Below are 15027 nucleotides of genomic sequence, written 5' to 3' on the forward strand. Positions count from 1 at the left end.
ATCCACTTAATCTATGAGGAAAGACATGTACCCCATAGAGCAACAGAAAACTACAACAATATCGTTACATAAATCAGTCAGTAAAACGTGATTTAAACACACAGCAAGGATGGTACACACAGCAGCAAAATTACATACCCAGAGGCAATGAGTACAGTAATGGGAATGAAAAAAAACAAACGTTTTAAAAGAAATTTCCAGAACAACAGAGGTAATTCCAAAGCATGAGTGAGTTACAATCCACCATCACAAGGTCCTGCGACGAACATGAATAGAAACAGTCAGCTGCAGCAGTGGCCAACGTGCAGCAACAATGCCATACCTAACGTTGTACCGCAGCCGACCTTTGGGCAACAATATAACTTCACAGCAGCTACCGACACAAATTGGCGAAGTACACACACAGTGCAACTGACTGAAATTTCTCCAGTTAATGAACTAAGTCACGCTACGCCGTCGGAAAACACTAACCAGTCGTAGTTAAGCCACAGGCTATTTACCTCTCAGGGAGTGGGGGCGAGGCAGAACTACAAACATGTTTCATAAGATTTGACAAACGAGGTGACATCAAGGATGATTTGTATCAGCATGAGTTAGATATACTAGATAAAGTCAAGGAAGAACAAGAACAAGCAATCATTAAGGTGAAAATATTTAACATTGACACACAGTTAATTTTAGATACGGGTTCAACTACCAACCTAAGGTGAAATGAATTTTTTTGTGAATTGAAGAAGAGAGGCAAGTTCTCAATATTTCCTGTACAAAATGGCAAGGTGCAAACTGCGACAGGCAGTAAGACTAGATTGGTTGAGCATCAAACACTTATTCCAGTACAAGTTGAACACCTTATAGTGGAGTGCAACTTTCTTATAACTGACAAACTTATTGTTAATTTTCTTATTGGCATGGACACATTTAGAACGTACAAAACACAGATTGACATAGGTAATGGTAAATGCCAGTTTTATGTAAAGGGTCAGATCTTTTCTATTGATTTAGTCAAAATACCTGATGAAAGTAAGAAAAACAAACCAGAGTCAAATGTCGTAGTGTGACATTTTGTGTATTTCACAAACAAGAAGCGAACACTGAGGTGAGTTACGAAATGGTAGAGCAGAAACCAAGTGAATCACAGGTAGTAAATGAGATGCAATGACAAGAATGTTCTAACTTGTTGTTTAAGTATGCCAATGTTTTCAGTAAGGAGCCATGAGTAATCAAAGACTATGAATATAAATTTGAAGTCTATCCACATGAGACATTTTGTGTAATATCATATCCTATTCCATGGGCAAAACGAGAGGCATTAAGGGAAGAGATAAATCGGATGATGAAGTGGGGAATTATACAACCTTCATTTTTCATCCTATTGTAGTCCAATATTACCAGTAAGCAAACCAGAGGGTTCTGTAAGATTAGTTCTCGATGCTAGAGGTATCAATAAGATTACAGTACCAGTACCCATAATACCAGACAATTTGGACGAACTGCTTCTAAAGTTTTGCAATACAAAATATTTCAGTATACTCGATCTCAAAATGTCCTACTCACAAATAAAGCTCCACGAAGAAAGTCGAAAATATACTGCATTTGTTTGTGGGGGTTGTGGGGCAGAATTTACGAATTCTGTGTTCTATTTTTTGGACTGAACATTAGTGCAGGAGTGTTTATATCTGCATTGGACAAGGTTTTAGATCCAGAATTGCTTAGCAAAATCACTGTCTATGTAGACGACCTGCTAATAGCCACACCTACTAGGTTAGAACATATGAGGCTCATTGAAAAGGTGGTTCAACGATTTGTAGATTACGGAGTAACAGCCAATTTAAAAAAGTCTAGTTTTGGTAAGGAGCAAGTAAAATTTTTAGGGCGTGTTGTGTCAGAACAAGGTATATTACCTGATCCGAAAAAACTTGATGCCATACGCAATTGTCCAGCTCTAAGGAATAAAAAACAACTAAAACCTGCTTTAGGGCTAGCTTCGTTTTCTCGTAAATTCGTACCACAACAACTGATAACAGTGATGTGTTACTCAACTTGTTACGAAAAAATAGGCTTTGGTTATGGTATGATAACTACCAACAGATCTTTAATAACACTAAGCAGGCATTGGTAAATGCAAACATTCTTAGCCACCCTGACATGTCCAAGGGTTTTTGTCTATGCAGAGATGCCTCATCTCAAGGACTGGGGACATGCTTATTCCAGATACGAGAGGAAGAAGATAAGGAAGTATTGGGTCATCAATTTTGCTAGTCGCAAGTTATCAGAAGCAGAAAGTTCTTACTCAGTGTCAGAATTGGAAAGTTTAGCGGTAATATGGCATTTAAAACGTTTAAATATATTTTGTGAGGAAGGAATACCAAAGTTTACTCTGACCACCAATCACTGTCATTTCTTTTAACATGTAAACTATTGCATCATATATTAGCTAGGTGGTGTCTATATTTACAAGAATTCAATTTTGAGATAATTTATGTTAAATGAAGTCAGAACATTATTGCAGACGCCTTGTCTAGGTTACCACTAGGATTAGACGAATTTAGTGAAATAACAGAGCAAGATGCAGAAATCAAAACGTTATTAATGCAGGGTACAACACAACAGTCTGATTATCATAAGTTTTGTGAGCAAATGAAAATTACACAACAGCAAGAGCACAGATGTAGAAAAGTCATGCAAAACCTTAAGCAGGATGAAGATGAAAAGGTAAGTAAATGGTATCAGGAGTTCAAGGGCGATTTGTTTCATAGAAAACATGAAAAATCTGATCATTGGTGTGTGTGTGTGTGTGTGTGTGTGTGTGTGTGTGTGTGTGTGTGTGTGTGTATTCCTGAAGATTATATCGACGAATTTATAAGACACACACACGAAGTGTGGGGGCTTTATGGAGTAGGCAAATGTACTGAAAAAATTGCAACTCTTGGTTATTTTCCAAATTTGAGAAGGCGAGTTCTACAGGTATTACGAAAGTGTGCAATATGTCAAAAGTCAAATTAGTCCAATGTGTCAGAATGTACTGAACTACAACCAATACTCACAAAGAACCCTCTAAATATTGTATCCCTGGACATAGCTGATCCATATCCAAGAAGGCAAGGAGGAGTAAGATACGTAGTAGCAGTATAAGATATTTTCTCGAAACATACGAAAACGTATGCCATTAAAAATGCAAAAGCTACAAATATCAGAAAAAGAACTGAGGGAAACTATTTGAGAAGAGTAGGTGAACCAAAGGTACTACTAACTGATAATGCTTCATATTTAATTTATGCAAAAGTGGAAACAATTTATGACCTCATAGGGCTTAAAGCACATATTAGTAAGCCTTTTTCACCCAGAAGCAATCTCAGGTGAACGAGTTCGTAAAGAATTTCACCAGTTGATTAAGACATACACCCCTCACAAACACATCCCATGGGTAGAATATGTAACTACTCTCATGCAAGTTGTGAATAACCTTCCACATTCTTCAACAGGTTTCACACCTAATGAACTGATGTTCCGCACAAAATGAATGAGTGGGAGCAGCTCATACCAAAGGTACCCACTGCAGGAATGACAGTACAAGACAAAATGAAACAAGCCATAGTTACACTAGAAAACTGGGCCGAGTTTAAAAGCAAAATTTATAGCGAGAAACTGAAACATGTTACACAGCTTTTTGAAGGGCAACGAGTCCTCTTACGGATGCATCCTAAATCGTAAAAAATTGGCAATCTAAATAAGAAATGGCAGTTACTCTATTCAGGACCATATGTAATTTCCAAAATACCATACCCAGGGACATACAGATAAGCCTATGAGAAAAGAGGGAGAGACAAGGGTCTCCACCCTCACAAAGATATAAAAGCCTTTATAAAATGATGAAGCATGGTAACATTTATTTTTTATTGCAAGATAATTGTACATAGCGTACATAATTCCAAGTGTAACTTTTCTTCTGGCGTTTATTTTAAGATAAAGTAATGTGTATAGGCATAAGTAATTCTTTTGATTTGTACATGTAGGCATAAAATTAACAGCAATAAGAAGTGATACACTGCTTCATGTGAAGCGAAAGTATAAACAGAATTAGCTTATGACTCAGCTGTCACACGCTCAACAATATGCACTGACCTCAGTAGCAGGACAGGAGACATTGACCTGTGCACATGCGTGACAGACTGGCAGAAGGTGCAACCGAAATAGGAATGCAATGTGTACTTAACTTAAATACAAAATAAATGGAAGTACTATGCAAATACATCTACTGTCTAAGAACTAGGGAACCTATTGATATATGTGCACAGAGATTTAATTAAATACTAAGCTATATACAACATATTTACAACTAAAAGGAAGCATTATGAAAACCTGTATGAGACATGTAAGCTAAGGACTAACGACAAAATACTGTAAGAAATGTCAGATAATTTTCTTTGTAGGGTAAATGATCATAAAGCGTAACAGAATAAACGAATGTCTATGAATTTAAATAAAGTATGGATGTATCTGCAGACGAATGTAATGACCAAATGTATCAGTGGCCACCGAGCTATGAAATGCAATTAGTTTTAAGTTTTTTCTTTCAGCGACCAGTGCATCGACTCGGCATAGAAGAAGAGAATTACGTCGAGAGTAGCAGGTACCAAATGAAGAAACTGGCTGCACGTCCACTAATCAACTTAGTTATAAGGATAATTATACAAAGGTCATAAGGCAAATGAAATATGCATTGTTGCAGTGTGTCTCCCTGACAATTATCAGTACCTATTCGCTGCAGAGTACAGATAAGCATTTAAGCATGAGATTATTAAAAAACCAATTAAATTTTTTTAATGTGTCACATGAAAGCTTGAATAATGGCATTTCTAGGTTTTTGAGAAAGATAAGTATACAATGGTTAAAATGTCATGTTTCACACTAAGCTACACGTGAATGGAAGTAAACAGCACTAGCACATGGGGAAAGTACATGACACATCGTTAGTGATTAGTCGGTATGCATTATTTCAATGAACCAAAGTTCCTTAGCAACTAGTCCATGATTGTACGAGTAACATTTCCACATAAATCCTTGAACCAATAGATGAGTATTTCTCTTTTTCCCTCCCAAACAAAAGATGTGGCCCCGAGCACAGTTAGGCCAGCCATGCACGATGTTTTAGTCCTATTTCGAATGTTTTTCTTCCTCCTCTACTTAAGAAAGAAATGAGCTCCCATAAGTGATAAAGAGCTATCTATAAAATGAAGCAAAAATGTATCATATGCTTGTATTGTGTTATAAATGTAATTGAATTGTGTATGTGATGTGAACGAAGATAAGTTGAAGCTAACAAACAAACTGTAGTAACAGGACCCAGTTAATGAAAATTTTATTACTTTTTAAAACTTAAGGAATTTACGTTCGTAATATAAGCAATGGATGTATTAGCCATAGGTATAAGCTGTCATGTTATGTGTACTGTTGCAACTCAATAGTTGTATGAATTTTCACTGGAAACCAAACACTGTATGAAGAAATGAACTTCAAAGACAAGCAGTTTATACAATGTTTTGGACGACTTTATGTGTATTTCAACAAGTGCACACTCAAGTGTGGTGACATGAACATGGGTGTGCAACGAAATAACTTCTGAGTATCGTGGCTTACAGCGCTTGATACATTGACAGGTGAACTATAGCCAGCCAGTGAGGTCAAGCGGTTCTAGGTGCTTCAGTCTGGAACCGCGCGACCGCTACGGTCGCAGGTTAGAAACCTGCCTCGGGCATGGATGTGTGTGATGTGCTTAGGTTAGTTAGGTTTAAGTAATTATAAGTTCTAGGGGACTGATGTCTTCAGATGTTAAGTCCCATAGTGCTCAGAGCAATTTTTTTGGTGATCTATAGTTGTTCTAGCAGGTAATCACCTCATCGAAGGATGCTGTTGGTCAAGGTTCTCTCTGCTGAATAATGCGAGTACGACAGATAGTAATGACGCCTGGGCCGTAAAAATGGAGTTTTCTGCCACAGCTTCGCATTTTGAACAATAAGCACACACCCACTGCACCCAGAATGAAGACAAACGACACAGCAATTCTTAAGTATGTGACACTCAGGTGAAAGTGTGACACTCAATGTGACATAAACGCTAAGAAAACGAGTGCATCGATATGCAACGGTAACATATAACATTTTAACCGTTGGCAACCAGTTCTTGCCGCTGAATCAGCCAGTGCATCAGCGCAAAACCCGACAGCGAGAATGAAGCAAACTGGACATTATTATTAGCGGTCTAAATCTGAATATGTAATGGACTCTCATATTATGTATATAATCTTTTACTTTCTTGTAGAACTTTAACATAAATAGGAAAAGTTGACATAGACATTCCATTAAATAAAAAGAAGCTGACAATAAAGGGCATCGACCCCTATTGACAAATGTCAATTAAAAAACCCTGTATGTCTCCACAACATGTCAACATACAGTGTGGGGGCAATTGTGTATGTACACGATGAAAGACCCCAGGATACTAAAAAGTTAATATTTATTTAATAACAAAACAAAAATGAAACACCGATCGAACAGAAGCATTAGCAAAGTTGTTAATTATGAATGCGCAGTAAGGCGCAGACAAATGGAAATACATTTTTTGTAGAGTTTTGCTTTAGATAGACACACTAAGATTCATATGTTGAAGGAAGATGAAGATGTGCGATTATAGATATGAAGTATTGTGAGCTCTATGTTTCACATGTGGGTGTGAATAATATTATATGGAAAAACAGTATGAAGTATTTTTTATTTATTGAAGTAAGTGAAGAGGAAAACTACAGGAAGAGGGTCTTCGCGATTACGACCAATACCGGTGTTCCCGGAGTCCGCTGCCGCCTGCAGCTTCAACTAGAAGGTCAGCGAAGTCCGATTGCCAAGAAAAATTAAGATAAGCACAGACATTTTAACAACGCAATCCTGTTCAGTTACATTCAGTTATAATTCATTTAAAATTTTATGCGAGTAGGGGCATTTTTATTAGTGGTTTTCTGGTGGTTTTTGCACTTGAAACTGGTGGGGAGCCCACTTTAGGCAAGCAGCCAGAATTGCATTGAATAGTCATATCCTCCCCAAAGACTTAAGATCTCATGAAAAGTGGTAAAAATAAGTAAGATGTAAGACTTTTTTCTAGTTCTTTTTCTGTGAATGTGTTAAACATGATACGAGCGCCTAAGTATTGATGTCAGTGAGATTTTACCATTGATTATGATACCATTTCTAATTCACATCAATATAAAGTACTGGAAAGGACGTTTTTGTGTGTATGACTTGCGGCCTTCTCATTTGGGCTCAATCTTCTTACACTACCAAAACTTTGAAAAGAACGTTACACATAATGTCCAAAACAGGCCCCAGGGAGCACTGTCGTCCTCTACTTACCAGGCTCAGAATATTGACTGTTGTAAACTTGTACATATACGTCAGTGTACTATATGTAAAAAAATATATATATATAAAAAACAGTAGCATGAAAACTGCTGTTAGGGAAGAAATCCACTCCTATAACACTAGAAAGAAGGAAGTTTGTGACATACCAAAGTACTGATTAACATACTTGTAACTCATACAAGGTGAATACTTCAAAAATCTTCAACAAACTATGACAAACTGTTCAGGCCATGCCATCAGAATTTCGTGGACTATGCAACTGGTTATTTGACAACCCATATTACTTTAAAAAAGGTTTATGGTTTGAGTAGTGCTGAGATCAGTTTCTAAAAGTGACTTTAGGAATTGTTTAATCTGTTTACGGCATCCTATCAATTAACAAAAGATGTGTAATGGTTATTAGCATGTAAGATAATAGTTATATTCACTTGTCTAAATAATGTCGTGCATCATTTATATGATTTACTAATTGTATTTAATCATTGTTTTCACTGTATGAATATACTTTGTATGTGTTCGGTTAGTACGTTAACTGTGTTCACCACGTTAAGCCCGGTCCACACGCAACGATCTGTCTGCGCAGACATCGGTGCAGATGTCTGTACATGCAAAAGATCGCTGCAAATGTGGTGTGTTCACACGACACAAACCCCAATCTACTACTCGCCCGCCATCTGTCGGCGTAGAAAAGAAATATCAGTGGCAAGCGACTACGCTCCCCGTAAACGTCAAACATTTAATTCAGTTATTTTGAAATATAGAAATGGAGGAAGTTTTGTTGTGGTCTGTGTTCGTAACTTGTTTTGCAAAAAACATTCAGACCAACCGCAGGAAACAGAGAAAGCGGGCAAAATGGTGTAGACAGTGGCTGCTAAAGCGAAAGCAGTTTTCTCACGTAAATTTACTGAGAGAGTTGCAGGACGAACCTAACGACTGGCGAAATTATTTGCGGATGGATGTCGAAACTTATAATTATCTCTTAAAGCTTGTAACCCTTCATATTATGAGGAAAATACTTGAATGAGAAGGGCAATTTCTCCTCATGAACGGCTGGCGGTAACATTGACACTCCAATTTCATCTTCAATTGTACTCCTGCTTGGTCTTGGTGTTTCTTGATCACTAAGAAAGCCAACCAGATCAAAATACCGTAACGTTGGCTGGTATACTTGATCTACTCCTACACCAGATCTAGATTTCTGAACTTTGGATACCTCAATTAGAGCATTGTATGCTGCAATCTTTTTGTCTCGGTCACTATATTCTTTACTTTTAATCTTCCACAAACATGGGTGGTTTCTACAAATTCAATGAATTCACTTACAAACTCTCGAGAACACTGACGAGTATCAGCCAATTTAATGCCCTGTGCGCACAAATACAAACACTAGACTGAGCAAACAGCTGTTTCGCGCCAGATTTGCGGCGATCTCCTGTCCACACGCTCCAACTTGTCTGCGCAGATGTGGTTTGAACCCACAGATTTGAGAGGTTTCGCTCAAACCTCCAACTCCAACTTCCATGTTTGCACACACCTCAGGTTGGTGCAAATCTTCGTCCACACGCAACGATCTGTCTGCGCAGATGTGATGTGTGCAGAAATTTGCGCAGACAGATCGTAACGTGTGGACGGGCCTTTAGTACGTGTAGTGTGAACTAAACACTTTATTCACTGTCTTAATATTATGGTATTTACAAATTTCTTGTACATTAACTCTGTCTGTTCAATATAAGTTGTGTCAGTATCTATTGACTCGTTTCACATCCAAACGGCTTGCACGCAGTTAGTGATTAATGGAAGACCACAGTACAGCGTAAATAAACTTTATTTCACTAGAAAACCTCTGTCCTGTCATGTGGATGTTTTCAGAAAATAATAACTCCATTTATTATTCCGGTGCTAACAGAATTCTATGATTTACGGCCACATACCCCAATTCCTATTTGTTAGAAAAAATATTATGAGAAGTGTCGTGTGGAAATTATTTTATGTATTTTTTTCTGTCAGTTGCGATTAATCGAATCTTCAATCGATTGAATGAATTTTCCCGCCAAATGCAATTCTGGCGCGCGGAGGATGTGTTTACAACTTCTGTGTGGTGACTGATGTTTTGTTGGTGTTTCAGTAAGTGGAGTTTCGCCGAATTTAAATACCACAGTGAAAGTGCGAATGGCAGATACAACACGTAAGAAAGATAAAGATATAAGGTTTTACGTTTGTTATGATTTGTTTATTTGTAAACTTGAGTGAGATTCTACGCTAAATGCAACTGGAGGATATGATCTACATTGAAGAATTATTCAAGTGCAAACACGGTGATTGTGATTTTATTTGCAAACTCCACGCCATTCCTTGTCGGTAGACATTTTTCACACTACTATTTAATGCTATGAAGTGATGATTCAATTTTTCATCCCTTGTCACAGAACGATGATGCACATAATGCACACTCGTTTCTTAACCATTTCACGTACCTTTCGTCCTTGCTAATCAAACAGAGCTATGTATTGTAAGGCAGATAGGAACTGATTGTAGTAGGTCTGTTGTCAAGTAGAAATGGTACTTCAGTTAATATCAACTAATTTAAACATTCTTTGTTTTTAAAAGTAATATGCAGATGAAAATCATTTGGCGGAGAACTGATACTAATTCAAATATTCACTGCCAACGTGTTTTCAGAGAGAACTCCCGGCAGAACTCTGAAATTTTAGTTTCGACAACCTATATATTGAAAGTAGCATACGATAATTTGGCCATGGCCATGCCTTGGATGTAGATTTATATTTCCCCTCATGAGCAGCCTTATAAACTATTAGGCTTTCAAAATGTGGATGGGCCCAAATTCACACTGTCATTTATTGACTTCCTCATTCTCAAACCCTTATGCGCAGAGATCTCCCACCATTGTAAGTGCAGCCAAGAAACTAGCAGTAGAATAAACTCCCAGATAAAAGTTTCATAGGACTAATAATGAACTGCAAGCAGCCAGAATTGATTTGAATAGTCACATCCTCCCCAAAGACTTAAGATCTCATGAAAAGTGCTCAAAATAAGTAAGATGTAAGACTTTTTTCTAGTTCTTTTTCTGTGCAATGTGTTAAACATGATATGAGCGCCTAAGTATTGATTGCAGTGAGATTTTACCATAGATTATGATAACATTTCTAATTCACATCAATATAAAGTACTGGAAAGGACGTTTTTGTGTGTATTATGCTTATTGTGGGTTTTCTATATTTACTTGTGTATGATCGATAGTTTTATCAGTTAGCTTCTGACAAGAATAAGGAAACATGGACCCTCATCTTTTCCCCAGTCCTCCACATGTTGCAATATTTTACCTGTCCTGTCCTTTCTCTCTCACCACTATCTTGTGATTTTTTTCCTTGTTTGACTATTTGTCATTGATCTCTTTTACCATCAGCTCATTGTTAATACTATGGAAATTAAGTTTTAGTTATTAGTCCATTGATAAAGTCTTTTTCCTATACTTCTATACTCAACATATATACTCTGCAAACCATTGTGCAGTATATGGCAGAGCGTATTTCCCAGTGTGCCAGTTGTTAAGGCTCATTTCCATGCCGTTCAGGTATGGAGTGTGGGAAGAATGAGTACTTAAACATGTCTGTAAGTGCTGTAATCGCTCTGCTCTCATTTTGGCAATCCCTACAGGAGCTGTAGGTAGGAGGTTGTAGCCTATTCCTTGGTTTCTCGCTTACAGATGGTTCCTGATACTTTGTAAGTAGGCTTTCATGGGAAAGTTTGTGTAAATCGTAAAAGTGTGTGCTGTTCACATTTGATCTGACCCTCTTAGTGTACATTCAATATCCCGTTTTAGTTCTAGTACTTATCACACACTTCAGAAATATTCTAGGATGGGTCAGATGAGTCTTTTTGTAAGCAGTCTCCTGCGCAAACTGACTGCTTTTTTCTAGTATCCTACCAATGAACTGACATCTGCCGTGTGGTTTCTCTCTGAGTGAATGTATATAATATATAAGAACTTTCCAACAGCATTTTTTGTAATAATTCCATTTCATACCCCTAAAGACTGTTAAACCCAGATATTAATATGAGTTGACCGATTCCAGCTGTGCCTTTTTGATATTGTTGTCATAGGATACTAAATTTTACTATTTTGTGAAGTACACTATTTTACACTTACTTAAAACAAGTTACCAATTTTTGAACATCTCTGAAATCTTATGAAGATCTGATTGAATATTTGCGTAGCTTTTTTAAAACAGTAGGTCTACGTCGTCATAGATAACTATAGCAACTAGAAAAAGAATATTTTTAATGTGTGTGGAAGGTCATTAATGTATACCAACGTAAAAAGCAAGGAATTATTAATTCAGGCGTGTATATAATTTTTTAAAAATAAAACCTTGTGAATGGTTAGCATATAACCGTGTTTACACATGAATGTAAAATTACTCATTCCACATTATTACAATTAACTGTACAAATGATCCGTGGAACCTAAAAGTAACAAATTAGTTTTCTTCCATATGATATACCTAAAGTTATTTTGACATCTGTTTGTGATTCTCCATCCAAGGTAGCATGCTGCATCCTTACTAAGAAATTGTCGAGCCAGCGACAGATTTCGCATGATACCTTTTATGATCATGCTTTCAGTAATAAGTGGGAAATACGGAAATGTCCGATCCCGCCCGTCTGCTTTGACCCATGACGTCACAAATATGGCGGAAACGACCATAAACCACAATTCCAATATGGCGCATATAAAGTCGGTACGTACACATTATGAGGACGAAAATACATCGAAAAACAAACACACACACTTTCCACAAAGAGCCTAATGACACTAACGGGACAAGCACCGGAAATGGGGTGTTTTTGGGTGGGGGCAAACTAAATGTAATCAAATTTAGACACCCACCCCCATACAAAACCACACAAAAGACACGAAAAAAACCGACATCACAAACCTCTCCAAATACCACTAAACACAATATCATCTGGAATCGGACACTTCCCTTGACCTATATAGCTCAACAGCAGCTCCCGATCCCATAAATTAGGATCAAACATTTCCCTTGGCCTATAGAGCTCAAAAACATCTCCTGAGACCAATATCAACATACACAGCCACACATTGGGAACGAACACTTCCCTTGACCTGCGCACTGTTAATTTTATCCATCATATCCATTCCTGAACAAAAACAACAACCAATTAATTTTACTAAAATTACCACACGATGTACAGCGAACAACACTAAATTAACCTTCACACAAAATCGTTAACTCACTGAAACGAATTCAACTACAAACACAGCCGACACTAACAATTCTGGATATTGAGCAAAAGCAAACTGAGCCCATTACACCACACAAATGAAAACCCTGAACATACCACCAGAGAGCACAACAAACCACAACGCGATGACATCTACAAACACGCCACACTCACAACCCAAACTCCACGTCGTCATGACATCACACACGACAACACCCTTACGTCACGGGTCAAAGCCGACGCGTGGGATCGGACGCTTCTGTCAACCCAATGAGTGTATGACTGGTATTTAGATGTTTATCAGAAGTTAAGAAATATGTGACTTTCAGGATGTGAGAGAAATGAGCGTTTGGTTTTGCTTGTCCGATGTCTTCATAATCAGTGCTTGTTGGCATGCAGAAGGTCATTCTGTTTGAGAGACTTTCTTATGTTTTAGCTGAGAATATCTTATATAATATTCTGTCATAGGTGTGTGTCATGGATATTGGACGGTGATTTAGTGGATCACATCTGCTGCACTACTTATATACAAATGTGACCTGTGCTTTCTTCCAACTACTGTGCACAGCTCTTTTGTTTGTGGGATTTATAATACATTATACTTAAAATAAGAGCTACTTCGACAGCAATTTCTATATAGAGTAAGATAGTAGTTACATCAGTTCCTGGGGCCTGTCAGCTATTTCTCACTACCACTGTAACTAATATCTACACCACTCCTCTTTGTAAGGTGTGAGAAGTAACCTAGGGTGGTTTACATGTATCTTCATAGTAAAAGAGCATTTGAAAATAGAGCTCAGTGTTTCATCTTTTGCTTTGCTATTGTCAGTTTCAAGTACTGTGTCATCCGTGAGTGTCCAGTTACTAATTTTGTGGCCACCGACACCCTTTACATATGACCAGAATTTCTTTGGGTTTTCTATGTACTTGCAGAGACATGTGATTTTTTTTGTAGTGATCACTTGATCAGGTCTTTGTTGAGCTAGATCAGCAGCTGATGAGCAGTTTTCAATCCTATCAATATATCTCAGAATCATAAGGCATTTAGCAAACAGTACTGCTCCTGCATTAACACGTAAGCATATTCCAGACTGTTGTGCATAAAATGACAGTTGCTTCACCCACACTGTTTTTGGTATATTGCTGTTTGTAAAATGTAACATACCATAACTTTTTTATCAACTGTTGTGGTGGTGATTCATTAAGCTATTGTCACATTTTATCTTGGCTGCTATCAGTTCGCTGTAGGCCTACTACATATTGTTAATGGATTATTATTGAGACAGTCACAACAGTCCATGCATTCTATGATTTTAGTGTTATACTTCAAACTTCCAATTTTCCCTATCTTTGAGCTTGTTTATGCACATGTCCTCACTTTCCATCTTGAAGTTTTTTTTCCCTTTTTTTCCACACTTTGCTTTAAAGCTAATTTAATGTGGCACAATCATATATAGATTTTTGTTATGCCTGCAATACTTATTTTTCACAAAATATTATTTATGTTCCATTCAGGATCACTAACTTATTGGAAGTAGAATTGTGTGTCAGCAAATAATACCTAAGATACAGTTGAACTTGGATATTAATTATTACAAGTTGCACAAGCACTGATACAGGAACAACATACAAACAGACTGACTGTTCACACAAGTGTAAAACTCACATGCACAAACAGAATAGGATCACCAACACAGCACAAATTATATCACTGAATTAATGCTAAAATGAGTTTGTGTTTGTTTCAAATATTTTAACAGTTATTAAGGCAATTTCTGACAGCTGCTTCACTTCGGCTCATTCTACATCACTCAAGAGCTCCTTTATTGTGGGATCCATGGATTACAGTGATATAAAATGGTTGTGCTCTATACTGTTCCTTCTGATTTCCTCATAACACATCATAATGTTGTTAGATGGTATGCCACTTCAAAATTCACACGAATATAGGCTGCACCAGCATAGTGACCCAGATAGTGCCACATTATTGAGTAACCCTGGTAGCGCCACATTCTTGAGTGGCCCTGATAGTGCTGTGTTCTTGAGGCATGTCCAAACTCCCAAGATCATGTCATAGATCACACCATGACCAATCCTTACCACAGATTGTAGTTTATGACGCAAAGGAAGCAGCTCACATCCCACATTTCAACCTTCCTAGAAGAAATTGGATGTTACTACTTTATTCAAAACACTAATTTTAGTAGTTTTAGTTGTGGAGTCTGGGAAGTGACACTTCCTCCTGTTTCACCCCGGGGTTTCCCCCAACCCCATCACTGCCCATGCATAAACTCTAAATCTTGACTGTAATTGAAATCTGTCATTTTATTTCCCTTAGCATCCTAGTTCT

At 37.5% G+C, this 15027-nt stretch overlaps 1 protein-coding gene across 2 annotated transcripts in view; it reads left to right on the forward strand.

Moving 5' to 3' along the window:
• Positions 1 to 9471: 9471 nt before the first annotated feature.
• The window catches only part of LOC126235841 (DNA polymerase alpha catalytic subunit), a 330143-nt gene continuing 324587 nt past the window's right edge, over positions 9472 to 15027 (forward strand). For both annotated transcript variants that reach the window (XM_049944704.1, XM_049944705.1), the window contains exon 1: positions 9472 to 9594. In XM_049944704.1, coding sequence (XP_049800661.1) covers positions 9579 to 9594 — 16 coding nt within the window. In that variant the 5' untranslated portion in view covers positions 9472 to 9578. The remainder of the gene's footprint in view (positions 9595 to 15027) is intronic.

This window comes from Schistocerca nitens, chromosome 2 (assembly GCF_023898315.1).
Source record: "Schistocerca nitens isolate TAMUIC-IGC-003100 chromosome 2, iqSchNite1.1, whole genome shotgun sequence".
Taxonomy (NCBI): Eukaryota; Metazoa; Arthropoda; class Insecta; order Orthoptera; family Acrididae; genus Schistocerca; species Schistocerca nitens.